At 37.9% G+C, this 22,896-nt stretch overlaps 1 protein-coding gene across 1 annotated transcript in view; it reads right to left on the bottom strand.

Moving 5' to 3' along the window:
* LOC120499333 (ethanolaminephosphotransferase 1-like) overlaps window positions 1-22,896 on the bottom strand; it is a 55,173-nt gene that overhangs the window by 29,853 nt on the left and 2,424 nt on the right. Inside the window, exons 2-4 of the mRNA XM_039703052.1 lie at window positions 12,272-12,340; window positions 7,472-7,580; window positions 5,298-5,372 (exon numbers count right to left, since the gene is read on the bottom strand). Coding sequence (XP_039558986.1) covers window positions 5,298-5,372; window positions 7,472-7,580; window positions 12,272-12,340 — 253 coding nt within the window. The remainder of the gene's footprint in view (window positions 1-5,297; window positions 5,373-7,471; window positions 7,581-12,271; window positions 12,341-22,896) is intronic.

Genomic DNA, 22,896 nt, shown 5'->3' with positions numbered 1-22,896 from the left:
CAGTGATTGTCCCCCTGCACTCAGCACTGGTGGGGTCACATCTTTAATTCTGTGTTCAGTTCTGGGCCACTCACTACAAGAAGGACATTGAGGTGCTGGGGTGTGCCCAGAGAATGGTAACAGAGCTGGTGAAGGGTCTGGAGCATAAATGTGAGAGGAGTGTCTGAGAGAGCTGGGGTGGTTTAGCCTGGAGAAAAGGAGGCTCAGGAGTGACCTTATCACTCTCCACAACCACCTGGAAGGAGGTTTTAGTGAGATGGGGATCGGTCTCTTCTCCCAGGTACAAGAAGAAACGGTCCCATGCCACACCAGGGGAGGTTACATTGGACATTAGGAAAAATTTCTACACAAAGATGCTTGTCAAGCATTGGAAGAGGCTGCTCAGGTAAGTGGTGGCATCACCACTGCTGGAGGTATTTAAAAGGTGTGCAGTTGTGGCACCTGGGGATGTGGTTTAGTGGTGGACTTGGCATTGCTGGGTTAATGGTTGGACTTGACGACCTTAAAGGTCTTTTCCAACATGTACCATTATACGATTCTAAGAATGCATTATAGTTAAGGCGCATTACATGTTGATCACTTTTAGTACTTGAGTGCTTAAAAAATGATCCAGCACTGTACAGGAACTTACTCCAAAGATGTAGTTGGACAATGTGGTTTGAGTTGATGTGATAGTTCACTGCTGTTGAGCAGGGCAACCTGCAGCCTGTTCAGCTGGTGGAAAGACAGCAAACATTATGTTTTCTTCTGGGTCACTGAATTTGTACTGTGAATGGTACAAAATGCAAGGGAGATGGCACAAGGGAGGGATGGTGAACACAGGGAGGAGAAAGGTGGTCCAGCAGCTGTAATGTTTCTTGGTTGTAATGTCAGATACTAATACCCTTACTCTCTTTTCTGAGACTGTGCAGGTGAAAAATAGAACTATTTTCCTCTTAAAGTTAAGGATAAACATGCAGGATGAACCTGTTAGGAAAAAATACACAGAACAAACCCTACAGATTACTTGGTTTTGTCTTCAATGTCAAAATAAAATTGAGATGCTTTTCTTTTTTATATTACTTGGAAGGTGCTATGGATAACAATTATTAGCTATTGATAGCATTAATAACCCAAAACTGACAAGGAACACAACTCAACAGAGTGAGACCAAAGACACCACAGCTGCTGTAGATCATATGCTACTTACTTCTCTGGATTATTTGGCAGTACTGTGAGTTTTGTTTAATGTAAATATACTTCAGGGACCTAAACCAGGAAAAGATGGGATTTCATTTTGTACAGATTTTAGACTATATCTCTATTGTAATATGTAAACAGCTGTGATATATCCTCTGCTCAAACACAAATCTCTTGGGACAGTTCTCAAAACTCTAAAACTTAAATATCTCATAGAGGATTTCAAATATAGCTAGCCTCCTTCTAGAGACTCATTCTTTATTAACATTTCCATTGAATTTTCAGCATCTTACTGAAACATGTGGAAAGAAAACTGTATAAGCTTGAGGTTACTTTAAAGGTTTTGCAATAAAATTAGAAATTCTTCCATCCATTGGACAATATCTCTGAAACCTAACCAGCAAATAAAGGTAGAAGCAATCCTAAAGAGTTTGTGGTGTTTTATATTCCAAGAACACCTATTCAAAATCAGACAGGATTCAGTTACACAGGTGTTACTATTTAAAAATAAGAATTTAGAACATTTGTCTGTTTATAAATTTTACATTTGTCACATAAGTATATAGATACTAAAATATGTACCTCACAGTGAAAAGTGGTTTTCATTTTGTAAGTACTTGGTTTTTCTAAAAAGAAGCTTATAATATTGTCCTAAAATACAGTACTTTAATTATACTGGTTATGGAAAAAAATACAGGAACTATATGACACATACATCAAACTGGATTTTCAGAAATCCTTAACCATATTTTCCATGTAGTTTCATTAGCTTTTTAAAAGACTGAAAATATTTTCTGGTTTAGGTTTCAGTTTGAAATCATTCATGCCAATAATTGTGTGTTTTCATTGGTTAACATGCACTGTCTCACACTTCCATTGCTTTAGAATTCTTATATTATTATTTTGTTTCAAAAAGATTCATAAATACTCCATTTTATAAAGTGTATATAACTTTTGAAGAGTGGAATTCAAAGTAACAGCAAAAAGCACTCAATTTCACAGAAAGGAAATGATACCAAACCACCTTAAAAAAGCAGGAGGGATGGAGAGCAGCATGTTAGGGAATTTGGAGAGAGTAACTGTGTCATTAAAATAAGCTGAGAAAGATTACAGTTGCATATTTAGTTAGTTATTATGGTTCTTTGCAGTCTTCCAGAGGGAAAACTTTGGCCATGCAAAATTAAATCTCCGACTAAATATTTCATGAAGTGGCTTGGACAGCAGACATAAAAATCTACATATATATTAGTTCATTATAGCTTTGACTGTCAACATCATATTCCTTGTCTTCTAAGTTTTAGGAACTACAAGCTTCACTGGAAAAAACCTCTACATTAAAAATCTCAGAAGCTGAACTTCCCATGAGCCTTCTGGGGTGCCACACAGTAACAGTTCCAAGATGTAATTCCAATTCATGAAGGAATAGTCACTTCATTAAATTCCATACAATGACATAAAAAATGGTTTTCACAAAAGAAATCACTGCTTCTGAGTACAGAGAGCTGCTAGAGAAATCTGAGTAGTAGCCACCTTCAAGGGATTGTTGTCCCATTCCTTTTTATAGTACAAATACAAAGAAATTCTGGACAAAAAGATTTTGGCACAAGATCTCACCAACTTAATAGAAATGCCAAGGTATGTACAATGCCGACTGAACACCACCGTGACAACTAAATAATAATGCCATGTCCAGTAGTTTCTTGAACACTTTCCAGGGTTGGAGATCCCACCACTTTCCTGGGAAGCCCATTCCAAGCCTTAACCACCCCTTCAGAGCAAGATTTCTTCCTGATGTCACACAGGAACCTCCCCTGGCATAGCTTGAGGTTATTTCCTTTTGTCCTATTGATTGTTGTCTGGGAGAAGAGACCTACCCCACCTTGCTACAGCTTCCTTTCAGGTGGTTGTAGAGAGCAATAAGGCCATCCCTGAGCCTCCTTTTCTCCAGACTTAATATCCCCAGCTCCTTCAGCTGCTCCTCATAAGATTTGTGCTCCAGACCCTTCACCATCTCTGTTGCCCTTCTCTGCACATGTCCCAGCACCTCAATGTCCTTCTTGTAGTGAGGAGCCGAGAACTGAACACAGGATTCAAAGTGTGGCCTCACCAGTGCTGAGCACAGAGGGATGATCACTGCCCTGGTCCTGCTGGCCACACTCTTTCTGATACGGGCCAGGATGCCATTGGCATTTCAGCCATGGTCAACCACCACCCCCATGACCTCTCCCACTGAGCCAGCCCCTAGCCTGTGGCACTGCCTGGGGTTGTTGTGACCCAGGTGCAGGACCTGGCCTTTGGCCTTGTAGAACCTCACACCACTGGCCTCAGCCCATTGATCCAGCCTGTCCAGATCCCCATGCAGAGCCTCCCTGCCCTCCAGCAGATCAACACTCCCACCCAACTTGATGTCATCTGCAAACTCAATAAGGGTGGACTCAATCCCCTCATCCAAATTATTGATAAAGATATTAAACAGGTCTGATCCCCTGTCCTGCATGTGCTGCATAATAACATTAAAGATGATCTGCTCCATAACTTTCCCAGACACTGAGGTCAGGCTGACAGGCCTGTAGTTCCCCAGATCCTCCTTCCGATTTTGTATTATCTTTCACAGTGGTGACAACATGGAGTTCTAGCTGAGCCTTGACCAATCCAGTTTTCTCTCTACAAGACCCGATGACATCCTTGTACTCTTCTTTATTGTCTGCCCCTATTTCCCAAGTTTATAAACTCTTTTTTTTTCTCCCCAAATTCCAGTGAAAGCCCTCTATTCAACCAGGCCAGTCTTCTTCCCTGATGGTTCATCCTTCATCATCTAGAGATAACCTGCTCCTGCGCCTATAAGATTTCCTTCTTTAAATGTATCCAGCCTTCCTGGGCCCTTATTACACAGAACTGTGCAGTCCTCTAAATATACTACCTTTAGTCTCCCCAAAAAAGAATTCTGTTGCACCATGCTGTGGAAAGTCTAGTTTGGAACATGAGAGCTTTGGAAGAGAAAGCAAAAAAGCCACACTAACGTGGATCTCACTCCCAGGTCAGCATCATTTCAGGTCTGTCTTCACACCACTGCACAGCAACGTGCAGTGTACCTAAAAATACACTCATGGCACAGAATGAAGTAGTAAAAATGGAATATGAAAGTGAGGTGTAGGTGTTATGGGAGAAAAACAGCAAGAGGAAAGAAAAAATATATACTTATTTCCATAAGAAGCTGAGGCCTGTCATCATATCTGTCATCATCACCTCTCCTGACACACACTTTAAGCACTGAAGTGCCTAACAATTTCCTTTTTTCTCCTTTGTCTTTTATTTTTCCTATTTTTTTGAAAGCACCCTCTGCTAATTCTGATGTCTGAGCTTCTCATCACCATCAAGGGACAAAGATTTTTATGAAACCAAACAGCAGTGACTCTCCTGTGAAGGAGGCTGAGAGAGTTGGGGTTGTTCAGCCTGGAGAAGAGAAAGCTCCAGGTAGTCCTTAGAGCAGCCTTCCAGTACCTAAAGGGGATACAGAAGAGCTGGAGAGGGACTTTTGCCAAGGGCATGTAGGCATAGGACAAGGGGGAATGGGTCCACAGAAAGAAGGTAGGTTTAGATTAGGTGCTAGCAAGAAAATCTCTACAGTGAGGATGGTGAGGCACTGGATTGGGATGCCTGGAGAAGTTGGGAATGTTCCATCCCTGGAAGTGCTCAAGGCCAGGTTGGACGGGGCTCTGGGCAACCTGATCTAGTGGAAGGTGTCCCTGTGATGGCAGGGGGATTGGAACCAGACTGCTGCTATATAATGATTTCCATTGTTCCTTTAAAATAATTTGAACATTCAAGAAGGATAAGAGTTACTGTAATAGAGCCTCTAATATGTTACTTTACATGCTGTTTTGGGTTTAAGTTTCTGATAAACCATTTTTTTGTGTTGTGGTTTGGGGGTTTTTTGGGGTTTTTTTGGTTTTGTTGTTTGTTTTGTTTTGTTTTAATCTAAGACGCCGACGCCTTGTTTTGGAAAGAAGTCAGTAATTTATCCACAATGCCTCTTTATCTCAGAATCATCAATAGTAAATTTGAAGGTAAAATTACATGAAAATGTCAGACATGCAAATTATTTCACTGTACATTACCTAAAGCATAAGCACAAAAGGTGGTAAAAGCACTGAACAGCCACACCCATGTGGGAACAAGTCCAGGGCTGGTACCTGAAAAAAAAATGGGGTGGTGAGCCAGTGTAACAGGGGTCAACATCAAAGAAATCCACCAAGATATGCACACAGATACAAACTAGCTGCCACTGATTAACACACTGCATCAAACAGATCGAAATATTTGAGTCTGACCTTCAGGCACTGCTGAGCTCTATCAAAGAAGCACTCAGCAGGCTTGAATGTGTTTCCACCGTAAAGGACAAAAGGTAATAGAGAGGTTATTTTGTCCTGAAATTACTCTAGTATTGCACAAAACAATGATAGAAACTAGGCAAAAATACTCACTAGGTAAAAATATTCTCAGGGAAAGACTATCCATTGAAAAATTAGTTCATGTTCATATAATATATAGAATAAAATAAGTTTTCAAGCATTATTGTCACTACCAGTCTGGGCTTTGTATAGTACTCTTACCACACAGATCTGAACAGGAAGTTTTTGTCCTTAGGCTAGCAGAAATACTAGCACCCCTTTTTTTTTTTTTTCCCATGAGAAAAAGGAAAAGATAGTTGAATTGGACAGAGCCCAGAGTTCTGTTCTTGCTCTGCTGACAGCATTAATCCAAGGTTACTGTTGCTCCTTTAAAAAAATTGATCCTTTTTCCAAAGAGACTTCCATTTAACTTAAACATCACCCAATACTACATCAACACTAAACAACTGTAAATGTAAAGTCCCCTCAGGTTTCTGTCATTTGGCACCAAACACAGGGAGTTTCTGCATACAGAGCTGTGTCCTTGCCTGAATGATGCCAGGAGATGCCAGCACCTAAAGCAGTGCCCTGACTACCTTTCTCTCAGTGCCTCATCTTGCCATTCTGAAAGCAAAGATGACAATTCCTGACTCCTAGCTGCAAATCTGCAAACTGTACCATGAAAACCAACTGTGCAGGAAATTAGGTTCTTATTTCTGATCCTAGGTATAGGAATGGTATATCATATCCAAAGGCCCTTTAGGTTGCATGAAAGTTTTCCATCAACTGAGAAATGATAGGGACTGTTCTCATGTGGACTCAGGAAGAGCTTGCAAACTACACATACAGGTCTCAACTCTAACAACCTTAATCACCATTTCAAATGTCTTCAAGTTCCGTGTATATCTACTGAGAATGTGCCAAGATAACATCATACCATTAAAAAGATCTGTTCTGGATGTTCTTTTATTACAGGGCTGAGTAAACATGGTCTGCATTGATAAAAAAGCACCAGGTGTTCAAGAATGAGGTCAGACAACTATATAACAAGCTGGTCCTGAAAATGTAACTTCTGAACCAAAACTGCTAACAAGTATCCCTGCCTCTAGAATTGCTATGCTAAATGTACAACTCACACCAAAGGGTACCTCCTGAAGCTATCCACAGGCATAACAAAATAAAGGCAGCTAAATGAAGTTGTTTCAGGAAATAAAAGTGTTATCTTCACTGAATTGTCTAGTTTAAAGAAAATCAAAGCCTTTTATCCATCTATATTTTACATATTAATCACCTGGAAAATTCTTACTATATTCTGTGGGCTCCAACAGCTGGTCTGAGGATCCCAAAGCAAACATGCCCTATGCTCAGGAACAATTAGATCCAAAAACTTTCTGACTTGGTCTTCAATGAGGAGCAAACATGGACTTGGATTTCGAAAGTCATAATTTGAAGAGACATTTACTTAGAAACTATGTTTTTCTCTAGAAGCAGTCTTGAATAGGGGGTGTGAATATGTGGAGCAATGAAAAGAAAGTTAACTCCTTCAGGCATTGGTTTAGGTATTAGGAAATGTGAAACCAATTAAAATGTTATGAAGAATATTCAAGTTGATTTTGGCTGTGTATTTAAACCCTGGAATAAACTTTAAATGTAATGAGATCTTCCCAGAGACTTCAAGCAGCATATGCTGAAAACCATTTTAGGGATAAAATTAAATGAGATTTTTCAATAAAATTATTTAAATTTATAATGCTATGTGTGAGGTAGATTCTCCTATCTGCACCTATAGAAGCCTTATTCAGAGAATAAGTGGAAGATTTAAGGGTCTGATGCCTCCCTGTAACATTCAGAAGTATAAGTAGTTCAGTAATTCTGAAAAATTACAACATGAATATATTTACCTGAGGCAGTGTAGTCCCAGTCATAAAAAGATATTAGAAAATAATTAAATAAAATCATGACAAATCCCGAGAAAGTTAACAAGTTGGGAGCAATCCACAAAGGCACTAACTGTTAAAAAAATGAAAGGAAAATAATTAGAAAAATTATATTTCAAATTGTGCATCTTATTTTAATAAAATATTTTATATCAGGAAAGAAGCTTTTATATTACATCAGCAATATTAAGCTTTGTGTATATTTCCCCATTTTCAAATCAAAATACAGTTTTATTTTCTGAAATTTATTTTCAAATGCAATCCTTTTGCCTGATTTCTGTGACTGCAGTAAGAATGATATTTTGAAAACATTGTACTCCTTTTAAAATGTTGTACATTATCCTCATTCAGCTCCCAAGGAAAGCCTTCTGTGATCAGCTGCATCAGAACTGAAAGAAGACTGCAGCACCCCAGTGTGGTAATTCAGCATCCACGTGGCAGGTTTTCAAAGCATTGTATTCCCACACTATAACAAGGAAAGCTCTTCTTCAAAAGTATGTGAATAATTTCTTACTCAAAACATCAACTAAATCAGACCCTGAGTGCATTACACTTTTAGATTCAGAAGATCTCCCCGTTACAAGCATCTCCCTACTCTCTAGATAGTAACTTTCCGACAGGGTCTCCCTCTGTATTCATCAATTATTAACACTCCATTAATTCATTTTACTTTGGAGGGCACTGAAAAGGACTCTCTGCCTTCACCTAAACCTCTTTGTCCCAGTAATCATTCTCAGGCGTTCCCTCCCTGTGGCTTTAAGGTGCTCCTTCCACTGCAAAAGGAATCCCTTTCAAAAATACTCTTCCCAAGTAACACAGTTTCTCGAGAATATTTTTTGAAATACATTACACAGCTTTCTACATGATTTTTAGACAGACCACATTTGCAGAAATACTAAGTATCAACCATTACCATTACTCAAACACATTGTCAATGTATTTAAAACACAAAAATACTGGAGGCTTATAAATACATTATTTGGAGTGTCTAAGAGCTCAAAATGTATATAATGTACTTCAACACTATGAAATAGTACCAGAAAATATTAAAGAAAATCAATTCAAATAATTCCTGATACTAACAGGAATAATATATTACAATAGTATACTACAACTATACTAACAATAGTTTTGAAATCAAATGTTTTGTTAATATCTCTGGACTAGCTAGCTGAACAGACAGATAAATACATATTAATTTATTCTATCTTACCATTATATTTACTTAAATTTACTTTCAAAATCTGAATGCTTTGACTGATTAACTATCCTGACTAGATTATCTTTTTCAACTATAGAGCAATTTTTAATATTCAGGAGAAATTGTGAAACCTATGATGTACAGACTAAGTGTACACTTCCAAAAATCAGGTTAGAGTTCCTCAACACTCTTCCATTATGTTTCTTAGAATAATTTTCTGTAATTACATTGGTAAAACAATTATATCTGATATTTGCTTTCCTTATCAGCAGGATTTTATCACTGATTTTAAAACACTGTATGTCAGCTCTCATTGTATTTAAAATACACCATGGAATGCATACAGCAACAATTTTAAAAATTTAACATATCTATCATTCTGAGTGTTAAAAAGGGCAAAGCAACACCTCTAAAGAAAAGGACAGTAAATGTCCCCTGAAATTCCTTTTGGAGAGCGTCTAAGGAGGAACCCTTCACTGCATGGTCTCCCTTTCTCACACTGACTGCATGCTCAGCATGCAGCATCAGCTGCACATCTCCCAGCTTTGCTACCTGAGCATGCAGAAGATGGATCTCCTGCTGGGGATTATCTGGTATCTCTGAACTTTCATGAAATAAGAAGCACAGACACTAAAAAAAATCTAGATTTGTCTCTTTTAACCTAAATCATAAATCAGAAGAGTGCTTTAAGACACTCAGAATGAAGTGTTTACATGGATATACATGGATAAACTGACTGCTTTTTCCTGGATGATTCATAAGAATTGTTGACAATCAAATCAAGTGGGGCACCACAAACGTCTGCTTTCTAATTAGGCTCATCATTCTAAACAGTCACAATGTCATTTTTAAGTTATTACAGGAAATAATTCATGCTTCCATGGCACAAACATGAAATTATTTTAACCCACTTTCTTGCTAACTGTGTATTTTAAGAAGGAAACTTTCACAGGTTTTTCAATTTGTTATAGCTGCAATCCCTTTGGCTAACAGACACACCATGAAAAACACTCCTGTTACAGGAGTTCTGCCCTCAGGAAAAGAGACTCTCCTGCAGTTAAACCCTTAAGCCTGTTCTTTTGATCCATACTGAACCTAATCTGTCTAGGTATTTGGAAAGTATTCCAGTTGCAAAATCCCTTTTGTTATATTTAATGCTCCTTATCTTTTTAGTTGGCATTACACTACCATCACCCTATTTCATAATTAGAAAATCACAGGGTGTTCAAGATTAACTTCTTACACACCTTGGACAAATAGAGCCTGAATTTATGAGTATGCTATAGAAGGATGAGCTGCAATCTTTATAGTCTAATTAACAGACAGTAGAGGTCTAATATATCAATGTACTACATGATTAATACAACTGGAGGTGCCATGGGGCAAATCACATCTGCTTTCTGGCAAAACTCTTGTGTGCCTGAACCTTTTAAAGAACTCTTAATTCCACAAAGTATTAACTGATTTCTGTTTCTCTGGGTCTAGCCATTCAGTCTAAAAGCCTTAATAGAAACAGCAAATGCTTTAATACAGCAACTATTTGGATAATAAATGGTAAAGTACACATGTATATAAAGCCCTGTTCAAACTTCACTAGGTCACTTGAGACCACTAAAATGCTACTCTTGCCCAATTCTGCTGATAAAATCAAAGTTCATAAGGCAACAGAGGGGAGTTTAATTGATTTCAGTTACACTGGCATACACCTGTGTATTCCAGTGGGATTTCCTCCTTTTCCTCTCATTGTCCAGCATCCCCAGCAGATATAAATGAGCTGGGTTATGACAATAGGTTTTCAGTTCACAAATTCACAGATTTTTAATGTCAGGGTCTTCTTAATTTCTTATAACACAGGAAGTACATTTCACAATGAATGGTAATGACTTATAACATAGGAAACATATCTTCCAATGAATTCTGCATTGTGGAATACAGAGAAACTTGTGCAGCCATTAGGATTAAACAGGCATATGAAAGGCAAGGCCAGAATCTCAAGCTATTGTTCTCATGAGTTGTTTGGGGTTTTTTTGCTTGGCTCAGTGAATTTAAGGTTGCTTTTTTTAAACTCCTCTAGAATCTAATAAAAATAGTCCATGTGGAATTTTTATTGTCCCCAGTTTAGAAAGTAAAATACAATTAATTCATATCTGAGAAAGGATGTATCAGGATGTCTAAACTGACTGAAGGAACTTCTCCCAGTCATCAAGATGCACACTTGTACTGCCCAGTTTTGAATGAACATAGTAGATGCAAAACATTCTTTAAAAATTCTTTTAAAATGATGCAAATTTCCCTATTGCAATGCACCGTTCAGGAACAAAACCATTACAGCAACTTGCATTCCTACTGATATTTTACAAACAATTATATTGTGACTAAGCTATATGGGAACATTCAATAATGTTCTTCTTCCAGTAAAAGGCTGCAACTATTAGGAGAAAATACCTGCAGAGGAAGTTTTGCATTGACAACACTTCCCCTTCAATCTGATAGCAGATGAATACTCACCCATCTCCTAAACTAAAGGGCAAGTGCACAGTAAAGCCTCTACTCATCTCCCATGCCAGAATGCTGGAGAGGCTTTGCTGTCTCATTGCTTTCCTCAATATTATGATAGGAATAAAAACAAAGTCTCTGAATTGAATTACTGAAGTCAGTGTCACATCTTTGAATTTCTTTTTTCTCATCCCATGTTCAAATTGTATTTTAATTCTTCAGTTGGGTCATACAAACATTTTCCATTAAATTACTTTGAGGTTATGAATTAGAGATTAAGATTTTCCTGCCATATCAAGAATAATCAACACCTGAATTACAGAATCCAAAGATGGCAGATCCAACAATGCTTTGACCACATACATCCTTTTTTTGTTTGTACAAAGGTTTGTTTTCAAGTCTGCTCCAATCTAAACATTTCCTGTAATGAGGCAGCACAGAAGACAGTGTTTCCTTGGAGATCAATAAACTTCATATTTATTTGAGATACAGCTTGCCTTTATTTTTTTTTTTCCAACAACCACATAACTAATTGTGAGTGGTTTATTTTTAAAAACTGCAGATTGCAATGCAGTTTCAAGAGATGGCATCTTCCAATCATTATGGTGATCATGGTAACCACTCTCATTTTCAGCTTCTGCGAGGAATGCCTGGCTGTCTCAAGCAAGTCCCCTCGGGAGAAAATGAGACAGTGCTTGCATAAAATCATATGCACAGCACAGAGAGAAAGCCATGCTGTTGTTAGGCAGCATATGCTGCACAAAAATAATCTGTACTAAGTAAAACCATCCATGTCTGCAAAGCTGTTTAATGAAAGATGCAGAAAAGAAATGGATAACTTTTCTACAGCAATCACAAAAAAGAAACAAGCCCTTTCTTTCTAAAAAAAAATCTCAAAACAACACACTCCTCTTAAACATGGCTAAATATCCTGCAACATTTGTTCTCTTTTATCAGATGTCATTTCAGCTTTATTGATCAATATGTATTTTTAAATGAAAGTACACACTACATTTAAAACAAATTCTTGCATTAACATGTTATGTTTTATTAAATGAAATTCTTACCTTAATAATTTTATTCCAGATGGGCTGCATAATATACACAGATAAAGGATTTGTATCCACAGCACTGTACTGTGAGGAAAAAGCAAGCATGTTAAACAAAGCACTGAACAATGGCTATATCTCCAGGACTACATGTCCTTCAGCATCTAAGAGCACTCAGTGAGACTGGTGCAAAATTATTTGATTCTGATTCATACCAGTTTTATTTAATTTAAAAGCACTGGCCTGGTTTACAATTCCCTTGTTAGCAACTCTATGTTAGCAACTCACAAAGGCTTGTGAAATGGCAAATCTTTTACTTTTAGATTCTTATTAATTTTACAACCTTATAAAATTCTGCATTTCTACCATATTTTGGATTTAACACCTTTATTTCCACTACCAGTAATGCACAGTCTGAGCACCAGTTCATTGCTAGTATGTAGGACAGACAGTGAACTTGGAATGTGTTTGTAGGTGGAATATTATCTTGCAGAGATACTCAGCTTTTGTCATAGTAACACAGTTGCATTTGCACTATGCTAATTCATGTAAGGCAATGTTATTATAAAAATGAGCTCTAAAATAGCACAGTTCATTACCACAATAACATTTCTCTATTGGACAGACTTGAAAACACATGTGTTTTATAAATTCCAGTAAGTAAATATCTATATCTTTTGTAAACAAAATATTTCAGAAATCCAAGGCCACCCTGAATTGCTGTTGTCTCATTTTTTCTCAGAGGACAGTATCAAGTTTTATCCTGCCTTGAGACTGCAGAACACAGAATAATCTTAGGAAGAACAATCTTAAACTGACAATACCACTCAAAACAATATACTTGAGCCCTGGTAGGTAGACACTGGAAGAAGTTATCCATTATTGGGGTGGTACACGTAATTATTTCAGAAATTCTTGGACTGTGAAAGTTCATACATGGCTTAACGTTGCTAGGATGATGCATATGACTCACAAAGATTCAGATATATCTACATATAGCACTGTCCAAACACCACGTGCAGAAAATGGGAGTAAGATGGGATGTGTTAGACCACAGTTGGACAAAGCTGTTCACTTGCAGAAGAGCTGATGACAAAGTCTCCTTCCACATAACTTCAGCTAACAGTTCACTGTCCCTCCATATATATAGTTAATTTATTGACTTCTCTTACCCAGCTCACCAACTCTCTTGGATGAGACTGCATGCTGGAAGTACCTGTTCCAAGTCATTAATTATCAAAGCAACTTAGGCACTTGTCTTAAACTCAGGTACCTACATAAGAAATGCTTAGGAACTCTTCCACACATATCCTTTTTCTATCTGAATACAAAGCATATATTTTAATTACCTTCTGGACAAAACAAAGCATTCACATAGTAATTTTGTGTGTTCAAGTTTAAATCACAAAAACAAGTTTGTGATTTATGATCAAGTTAGATCAAGATTTATGATCAAGAACTTATGATCAAGTTTAGATCATAAACACAGGATCTAATAGAATTATTACAGCACAGCTATTCACTGTAAATACATACTGACAAATAGAAAAAAAAAATCACTGAGCAATAACTGGTCAGAGCAGACTGCCTACATTTCCAAAGAGAATAAAATTTTCAGTTTAATGAAGTGTACATCACTGATTTTAATTTTTCAAAAAATGCTGTAAGTATTCATTCTGATGTGTCATTTTTCTCTACTGCTGTACTTAAGACACAATGCAATTTTGTCATCAACAGATTTTCCCCAGAATATATATTAGCATTCTTAAATACACTACCTCAGAAAAAATTAATTTGCAGGTAAAACTTAAGTCTTCATTATTCTGTATGTATTTGCAGGTCCAGATGCTGTATTTATCATTCAAACACTGATTATTACAACTGTTTGAACTTTTGGTAGTCGGGCTTGCATGTGAATTACCAAAACCTGTGGGCTTTGCTTACATTTATGCCAAAATTAAAAATAATACCAAGCTATACAATACCTATGCCAACAGACCAGTCAGCTACTACTTAATTCACATGAGAACTATGGAAATCCTCTGAAAATGAAGAAAATTCAAGGTATCCATAAGCACTTTTGAGGTTCCAGGAGTCTGCCCAAAGTGTCACTGTGGCTACTGCCCATTTCCTTACCCCAGCTAGTATTCAAAGACTATGTGAAATATGGGACAATTTGATGACCAGCAAATTCAATGAATTCAGCCATACCTGGATAAGAATGTGCAAAGGTCAAAATAAGGGATTTTACCCTTGCTTTTACTCTGGCATTCTATTTCTCCCCTCACCCCCAAGTCAAAGTCACAAATAAAATCAGAAAATGCTAGTTAAACAACAACAGTAAAATTAGGCTTTCTATCCAAAATATTCACTGACTGTTCAGACCTACTGCTTGCTCTTAGGAGAAAAAAAAAAAAAAAAGGAAAATCAGTCTCATTTCTTTGAAATTGTTTTATTATAGAGAAAATATAATAGACAATATAGATATTATATAATTTTTGTATTGTCTTTACTGGATAATGTAAGAGATTAGGTAGCTTTCCAACGTATCTCTACATAACAGACACAAACAAGAGACACAGTCAGCTTTTTGTTTGCCTCACAGTTTCCAAAGTCAAGCACCAAAAATCAAAACAGACCTTACTGGAAAAAGGAAAAAAAAAAGGAGAATTACAGCCAGCTTTTGTCACCTAAAGACATTTCAGGACACACCACACTTCATCCTGTTAATTCCTATGTCTGTGGCTGAACTGTTGGTCCTCTGGGTGGGGAAGGAACATTCAGCAGATGTGCAGAAGAATGGAAATTTGCACTTCCCTCCACAATGATTTGTTTTAGCCAGACCAAAGGAAACACCCATGGAAAAATAGTTTTCAGTCACGGCAAAAAATAAAACTTGACAAATAAAGTCTGCTATACCATTTAATACTGTGCTTTGTTCTGCTCCCAAGAAGCTACTAACCTCAAGGCCATGAAATCCTCAGGAGTTTAATGTTCAAGGCTGCTCAGAAAAGCAAAGTACTGAGTAACATGCTCACATTATGACCAATGAACATGAATGCAAGAGTCCATTGAACCTGATGGAAAAAAAGCATTGCCATTTGCTATTGTGTAATTCTGTCATTTTCAGGGCACTTATACTAAAAGACAAAAGTGGAGAGGATAAGTCTGTTGGAGGTTTTTAAGTGCAAGGCTCATACAAGTACTAATCACTTCCCTGCAAACAGTTTCTGCCCTGGAAAGGGGATTGATTGTCCTTATACAAAGAAGAAGGGCTTGGAATAATCAAAAAGCTTCTCTCAATTATTTTTCAAAGAAGTTGTAACAGCTGGGAGGGAACAGCAGTAGTAAGGGAATAGGAAAAATGGCACTGACTTCATCTTACTCCCAAATTTAAAAATGCTTCTTCTGGTTTTATTTAATAGCTGATATCTCCTTGAAAGTAATCTGCTTTAACTCTCAGTGTTAATGGCTTCTAGAAGAGATAAAAATGATAATACAGACACCAGACATGTGCACACATACATGGTGACATGGGCAGCACACATGAAATGTGCTTTTAGTTTGTGTTCCTGCATCTTAATTTCCATCCAGGGGATCCAGCACAGCACGAAGGTTCTGCTGGTCACCTGTGTTAAAGGGGAAAGGAAACAAGATTTGGGGAGGGGGTAGGAAAGTGATAAACAATTAAGAAAAGTAACAGGAAAACAGAAGAAAGAAAAATGAAAGAAAATGAGTAAAAGCAAAGTTTTTGGCTACACAGTAGAAAGACAACTGTTCTGCAGGGACAGAGCAGAGCCAAACACCGAGGGGCAAAAGCACTCACAGTGATCAGGGTCTGCTCTGCTAAATACAAGACAAATGGTACCTTCTGGCTCACATCCACACAGCTTAGAAACACTTCCCATTATTGCAAACTGGTCACATCAGCACCACACAGCATCTGCTGGAGGGGTGTTGGGCCTCATCATCTGGCCCCACACACCCAACACATCATTAGCATTCAATATGTTTAAGTTCAAAGTATCTGAAACAATCTGGAGACTACACTGTAACACAGCAATATGGCACTTTCAGAGCATGAAAGTGAGCCCTGTCTGCTGTGCATGTTCAAAAACCCAAATGCCCATGTTGGAAGAGTGCTGAAGGATGGTGAAACCAAAAAATTGTGTGGACTACCTCCAGAACAGATTATTTCCAAACCAAAAGCCTAGCTATTGCCTTGGAGAGACTTTAGAGAAATAAACAAACAAAACTCAAACAGGGAATGAGCTAACCACGAATGAGAGCAGACACTGGATCTTCACTTCCCTAGTCCTCTCCAGCTTTGCACTTTGGAGGCATCACAAGAATAAAATTTTGGAATGAGTACGATTAAGAGAAAAATATAAAGCATGCCTACACACACTTCAGAGTCAGGAGAGAAAGCAAGCTGCAAGAAATGTAGTTGCATAACTACATTATATCATTATTTCAACTTCAGCTGCTCTTTATACTAACAGACTACTCCTTTCCTGTACTTAAATAATCTTGTCCCAGGTATTGTGCCACTCAGTCATTTACATTCACAACACCTATGTTTTGTAAATGACAAAGAGATGGGAGGCATGACAATTGCCTCTCTTTTGCAGGTAAGGGGTTTTTTTGGTTTTGAAACTGGAAGATGACCCTCCCAATCCAGCATATGGACCAGTCAATATTGAAGAGAGCTCAGTGGGAAATCACCCTTTTGGGCAATGTCTTATGCAATATGAACTTGGCTTCTGTGATACCTTACACTTCAGGAACCACATAAAAATTAAAGAAAATACTGAAATACTGGCACATCTGGTAACAATTTTCCATCAATCTTTCAGATTCCTAGAATACATGAAACATGTGGAGTTTAATTCTACTTTATATATGTTTTTACAGGTTTGTAGTTTGTATGGGACAGTCTTGGATCTTAACAAAACCTTCACAAAGGGAAGAAAGAGAAGCATGCTATAAACAACAGAGCTCCACAACACTGTGGATGCCAAATACGTTCAGCAGTTTAAGTGCTGATGTATTCCAAAACACAGTCCTGTTATTTCTAATAATAGAATTGCTTTACATTATATCATCAGTTAGTTAATTATTCATAAATAATGGCTTGGGTTTTCTATCTCCTGTACAATAATTTGGTGTATTCTGCATTTCCTCCTACACACACACACATATATATGGGGGGGGGGGTTTGGGGTTTGTTTCATTTTGGTCTTTTATTAGATCACCAATATCTAAGTCCAGGAGTTATAATCTCCTACACACACACACACACATATATATGGGGGGGGGGGGTTTGGGGTTTGTTTCATTTTGGTCTTTTATTAGATCACCAATATCTAAGTCCAGGAGTTATAAGCCTGTACTAGGGCTGGATGCAGCTGCACTGTGAAGGAAGAAGCCGCCCAAGTTGGGCTCCTGAGCTCTCCTCTCTCACTTTTCCCCTTTCAGTTCCTTTAGCTTGTGCACACTACAGCTAAGAAATATAGATAGATTTTCCTTCCACCTGATATTGTTCCTAGTAAATACTAGAATGTCATAGTTTGTGCAATTCAACAATTCTGACTGGTATTATTAAGTCATCAGGAAGTTGTTATTATCCAAACTGCTGTCCTGGGGATATTTTGATGCAAAGGTGTGTTCATTGTTCACCTCCTCATTTTCAGGAATCCTGACACACATTGAGTCCTGTGCCACATCCTTTTCCTTAATGAAGGGAGGCATTCTTACCTATAATGAGGTCATGGGCACATGGAGCTGTGGGTCAGGACAGGCCACTCTTAGGGACTCATGCCTGCCAGTGACACATCCCCTCGCCTGCAGAGCAGTGTCATGGCCTTAAGGTCACAGAACCATGGGCTTGGATCACAGGATCATTCAGGAGAGAAGGGAGCTCAGCAGTCTCCTCCTTCTCAACACAGGCTCAGCCAGGAGCTCAAAACCAAGTGCTTTATCCAGACCATGGAGAGGTGGACAGTCAGTGGGACTGGAAGTCAGCAACCAGTTTTCAACTAACAGTAGTTATATTAAGGATACTACTTAATTTCTCTTAAGGAGAAGGCTTACATGGAATATGTTCAAGCACTTAACAACAAAGCCAAAATAATTAAAAAGATCATAGAAATGTGATTAAACATTGAGCAAGGGATGGTAGAAGACAGCTGCATGTGTGCTGTTGTAAGGGACAAAGGTAGATGCTGGTCCAGAATGATGAAAACATAAATCTTGCTAAATCCAAAACCTGCACACTCTCAAGGAACTGCACAACTGATCCTTAACTTGCTATTCAAGGAAGCTCTAACATAGCAAGAAAGTTGATTTCTATGGGGTTTTTTTTGTGCAGACTGGTCTTCCACAGTTGGTAAAAGAAGTTGATTTCTATTGGTTTGGGTTTTTTTTTTTTGTGCAGACTGGTCTTCCACAGTTGGTAAAAGGAAACAACAGCAGGATTTTGTGCTACACCTATTTCTGCGCATGTGCAAACATGTATGTGCCAGCAGCCCTTTAAAGATCTAACAGTAGACCAAGTACCCATCCAGCTGGAGCTCTGCCAGAGGGTGTACCTACACATCTGGGAAACCCAATGTGGGGAAACCACTCCAAGCCCAAAAGGGAAGACAGATTACAAGCATGTTGTATTTTTTATAAGAGATGCTGAACGGTGATTCTGTAGCACATACACTGAACCCTTGTGTTATCTAATATCCTGATGCACAAGAGAGGGGTTACTTCATAGAAAGATCCTCCTTCTATAAAACAATCCTTAGAATAAGGGTTCCCTTAGGTTTATAACAAACAATACACATTCAAATCACAGACACATCTTTGCAATTAGTCTTCTACTAAAACAAAGATGAATAAACAAAAATACCTACGTATACATGCATATGTATTCTACACATAAAAATCCGAAAAGAATTTCAGAATGCTAACATCTCTTGATAAAGCAATGAAATAAAACTATGCCATTGGTATTTGCACTTTTATGAGATTCAACAAGGCATACAACTCTTTATATTGAGCATATTTGTCCCAAAAGTGATCTAATGAACCTTTGTAAACTCATGGGTGTAATATTGCGCTCAAAACCAGTACAATTTCCCATCATTGGGAAAAAAGTCCTGCAGCAAGTAATATCAAATGCAGCATCTCTGTGATGTGATTTCATTATGTTCTTCGTTCATTGGCATGTGATACATAGAAGGAAGATAATGATTACAGAACTCATTAAATGCTACATTATCAGCTACAATCACAACAGGATAAGGAAAAAGTGCATGAAGATTGTCCTGCAGAATGACATATTCAGTTGGCCCATGGCTCTTTGACATATGAGACACATGAATGCAGTGACAGATAATGTAAGAATAATGAGTTATTTTGTTTATTTCACATACTATTCAACAACAGTTAATTACAACCCCAGTCTTCCATCAAAGGAACATGAAGAAGACTGCAAGATTTTATTTGTAGAACAGTGGGCTGTTGACTCATGGTTTTATTGAAGCCAGACAACATTAGTTTTCACTGCCTCAAATATTCAAGGACACAGTTTAATAAGCTGTGGTGGTTTGAAAAATCTAACAACAGCAGACACAACTGATAACTTCTTTCAGACAATATTTGGGATTAAATATTAGTGGAAAAAACTTAAAAATACTATGTGGAAAAACACTATATAATAAACATGTAAAGAAAGTACTCAATATACATAAAATTGTTCATGTACAATGAGCATTATTAAATGTCTCTTAAATAGTTCCAGGTAAGCATGCAAATGGAAGGCCCTTCTCCTAAATTTTCAAAATCATGTAAACTCCTTGTGTACAACAGTAGAAAGCAAAACTACTGTTCAATAAAGGTGAGCAGAATCCATGATTTTTCTAAATCTCATAGTTACATTTGTAGCCTTGGAAAAGCATAGACTTCACAGAAATCCAATTTTGTATCCAGGTGAATCCTGAACTTCCAGACATTAAATTCACTAGATTATACTAAAAAAACCCTTTGCTCTTCTGGTATAAGGCAGTATAAGAGAGTCAGACCTTGAAACGTGATCACCATACATCTGATCTTGTTTCTCTAACCCTCCAAAATGAGGCCTGGGATGTAATTTGAGAGATCTTCTAGTCCAGAGCATTCACCTAATGCAAGATCACGTTCAGTATACATTAAGAATGCAGATCAAGTTTCCATGAGGTAATGGCCCCATTGCTTGCAGAAAGCAAACATGCCAGCACACTAAAAGAAAATACATTACCCAAAACTTTCATAAAAAGGTGTCAGCAACTGTTTGTTCATTAATACTCAACACTAGATTGTGGATCTTGCCTCAGAGAAATCAAGCCATTTCTTAAGACTGATAAAACGATTGCCCAATCCCCTTTAGTACCTGCTCCAGCAGGCCTTATCAACAGGACTGACATAGCAGATGCCTTAAATTTCTCTTTGTGCAGCCAAAACTCACATATTCTCTTTCTTTAAAAGGGCACTCTTGAAGACCAAATGGCTGCTAGGCTCTTACTCCCACTTTACTCAGACTGTCTCACACAATTCCTCTTTTCTAAGCCTCTTGGTATTCATAATGGCATTCTGAGGACTGCAGACTGTGGGCCAAAGCAGGCAGCACACATTATTCCAACTCATACCTGATCAGTACATCAGCTACAGGAGTAAATGTAACCCTTTGATATATTTATGACACTTCCAGCTTAAGAAGTGGCTTACATTATAAGCCCTTTATTATAACAGCCACAATGCTGCCAACACTGTGATCCCCTGGTATCTTTCTTGCAGTCTATTGTGTTGTCTCTTATGTTTTAAATGTTGATTTTCTTTCCCCTAAGCAAAACTTTGTTTACTGCATTTCTTCATATTGATTTCTGGCTATTATATCCCTTTTCCAAGTATATTTTAAACAATAAATCTATTCTTCAAAATTCTTTAGTATAGTGAAAATTTTACAATATTCTTCCTTCTGTTACTTAATGAAAGTATTGAACAGCAATGGAGCTGGGACAGAGAGACAGATGTGTAGGTAGAATCCCACTTGATAGAACCTCCTACTTCAACAGAAAATGTTTCCATTCTCTCTGAAAAAATATTTTAAACTTTTTAAAATGTTTCCATTTTACAATGACTTCCTCTTAGTTACCTCTACCTACTTATGAAAACATGGGACAGTAGCAGACCCCTCACTGAAATGAAAATACTTACACCCCATTTACTCTCCCCTCCTCACCACACCCCTTATTCACACAGAGCTACCTGCTGAAGATGAAAATGTGGAACCTTAGATGTTAATTTTTAATGTTGTATCTGATTTTTTAAATAATCTTTTCCAGGCCTATTGTTTGAGTCAAGCCTCTATAGCTTGTTCTTAGATCTCTTTTATTCTCAAACAGGATAAAGCATCAAAGTTTGCTGGCTTGAAGAACCTCTGTGCACAGGTACTGTAAAGAAAGGTGACTCAAGGTAAATACGCAAGGGAAATCCTAAGAATGAAGTGATGAGAAGAGACAGTGGCAACACGAGCTCACCACTGACATTACTGCATTCTGGTAAGAATGATAAAAATAAAGAACCAAATTCTGCTTTTATCAGTACTCATCCCCTGGGTGTTGCAGAACAGCTTGTTTCCAACAGAAACCCAAGCAGGCAGAAAAAAAAGCAGCAGTGTAATTCCATGGGTGCTCTTCTAGAACTACAAAATGCTGATAAAACATAAAAGTAGGAACGACATGACCCAAGCCCTACAATTCCAGATGGTTGTAGCTTTTTGTCTGTGTGCTCCATGTCCTGGAGAACAGGACACAAACCAAGGATAAGAATCTTCTGTGATACAGTGGCAGCAAATCACCTGAGCATGCAACTATCCTGAAATCAGCACCTGCCCCAGAGGCAAGCGGATGGCAGAAATACCACAGCAGTAATACTCAGGGCTGTGTCTGAACTGTCTGATCATCACATCTGCACCTGTTCTTGGTGTGCTTTTAAGCAGAAAAAGGAAAACTGAATCTCTAAAACCCCATTAACAGGCAGAATGAATGGCAGTAGCAGAATGAATGGCAGTAGGTTAGTAAAGTGAAATAGCTAGTCCTGAGGAGCCAGGGCCTGTGCTATAAGGATTTCAGAGGCAGTTTCACACTAAACTGGTTCCATTATAATACTATGGACTGAATGTACTGGGGGTACTTATGTGTTTGTAATCTGGTTTAGGTTCATCCTAAGGGAATGCATTTTTGTGCTCTGAGGTCACTCTGTGATGTAAGCCAAAGCTTGGTAATTCGGGAAAACTTGCTTCAAAAGCCTAATATACACGGACCTAACATGCTAAAGGGTGCTGAAATCTTTGCATGCATTAGAGGTCTGCCATTCCCTTAGCAAAGAACTGTGCTGGTTTTGTTGCCAAGGCCCTCCTCCAACTGTGAACAGGAGACAGACAGTGCCTGAAACATACAATTGGAGCATTCATGGCAGAGAAATGAATTCAGCTGTGTGAAAATTTTGAAAATTGAACAGCATTTTTTTTCAGGCCATATTTACCTTTACAAAAGGAGTTGATTGCACAAATTCCTTTTCAAGCTGCATTACACTCAGCAGATAAATTGTGCAAA

The sequence above is a fragment of the Passer montanus genome, unplaced genomic scaffold, assembly GCF_014805655.1.
Source record: "Passer montanus isolate IOZ18808 unplaced genomic scaffold, ASM1480565v1 scaffold16, whole genome shotgun sequence".
Lineage (NCBI taxonomy): Eukaryota > Metazoa > Chordata > Aves > Passeriformes > Passeridae > Passer > Passer montanus.
Note: the sequence above shows the minus strand (reverse complement) of the source record. Positions and strands in the feature narration are given on the sequence as shown.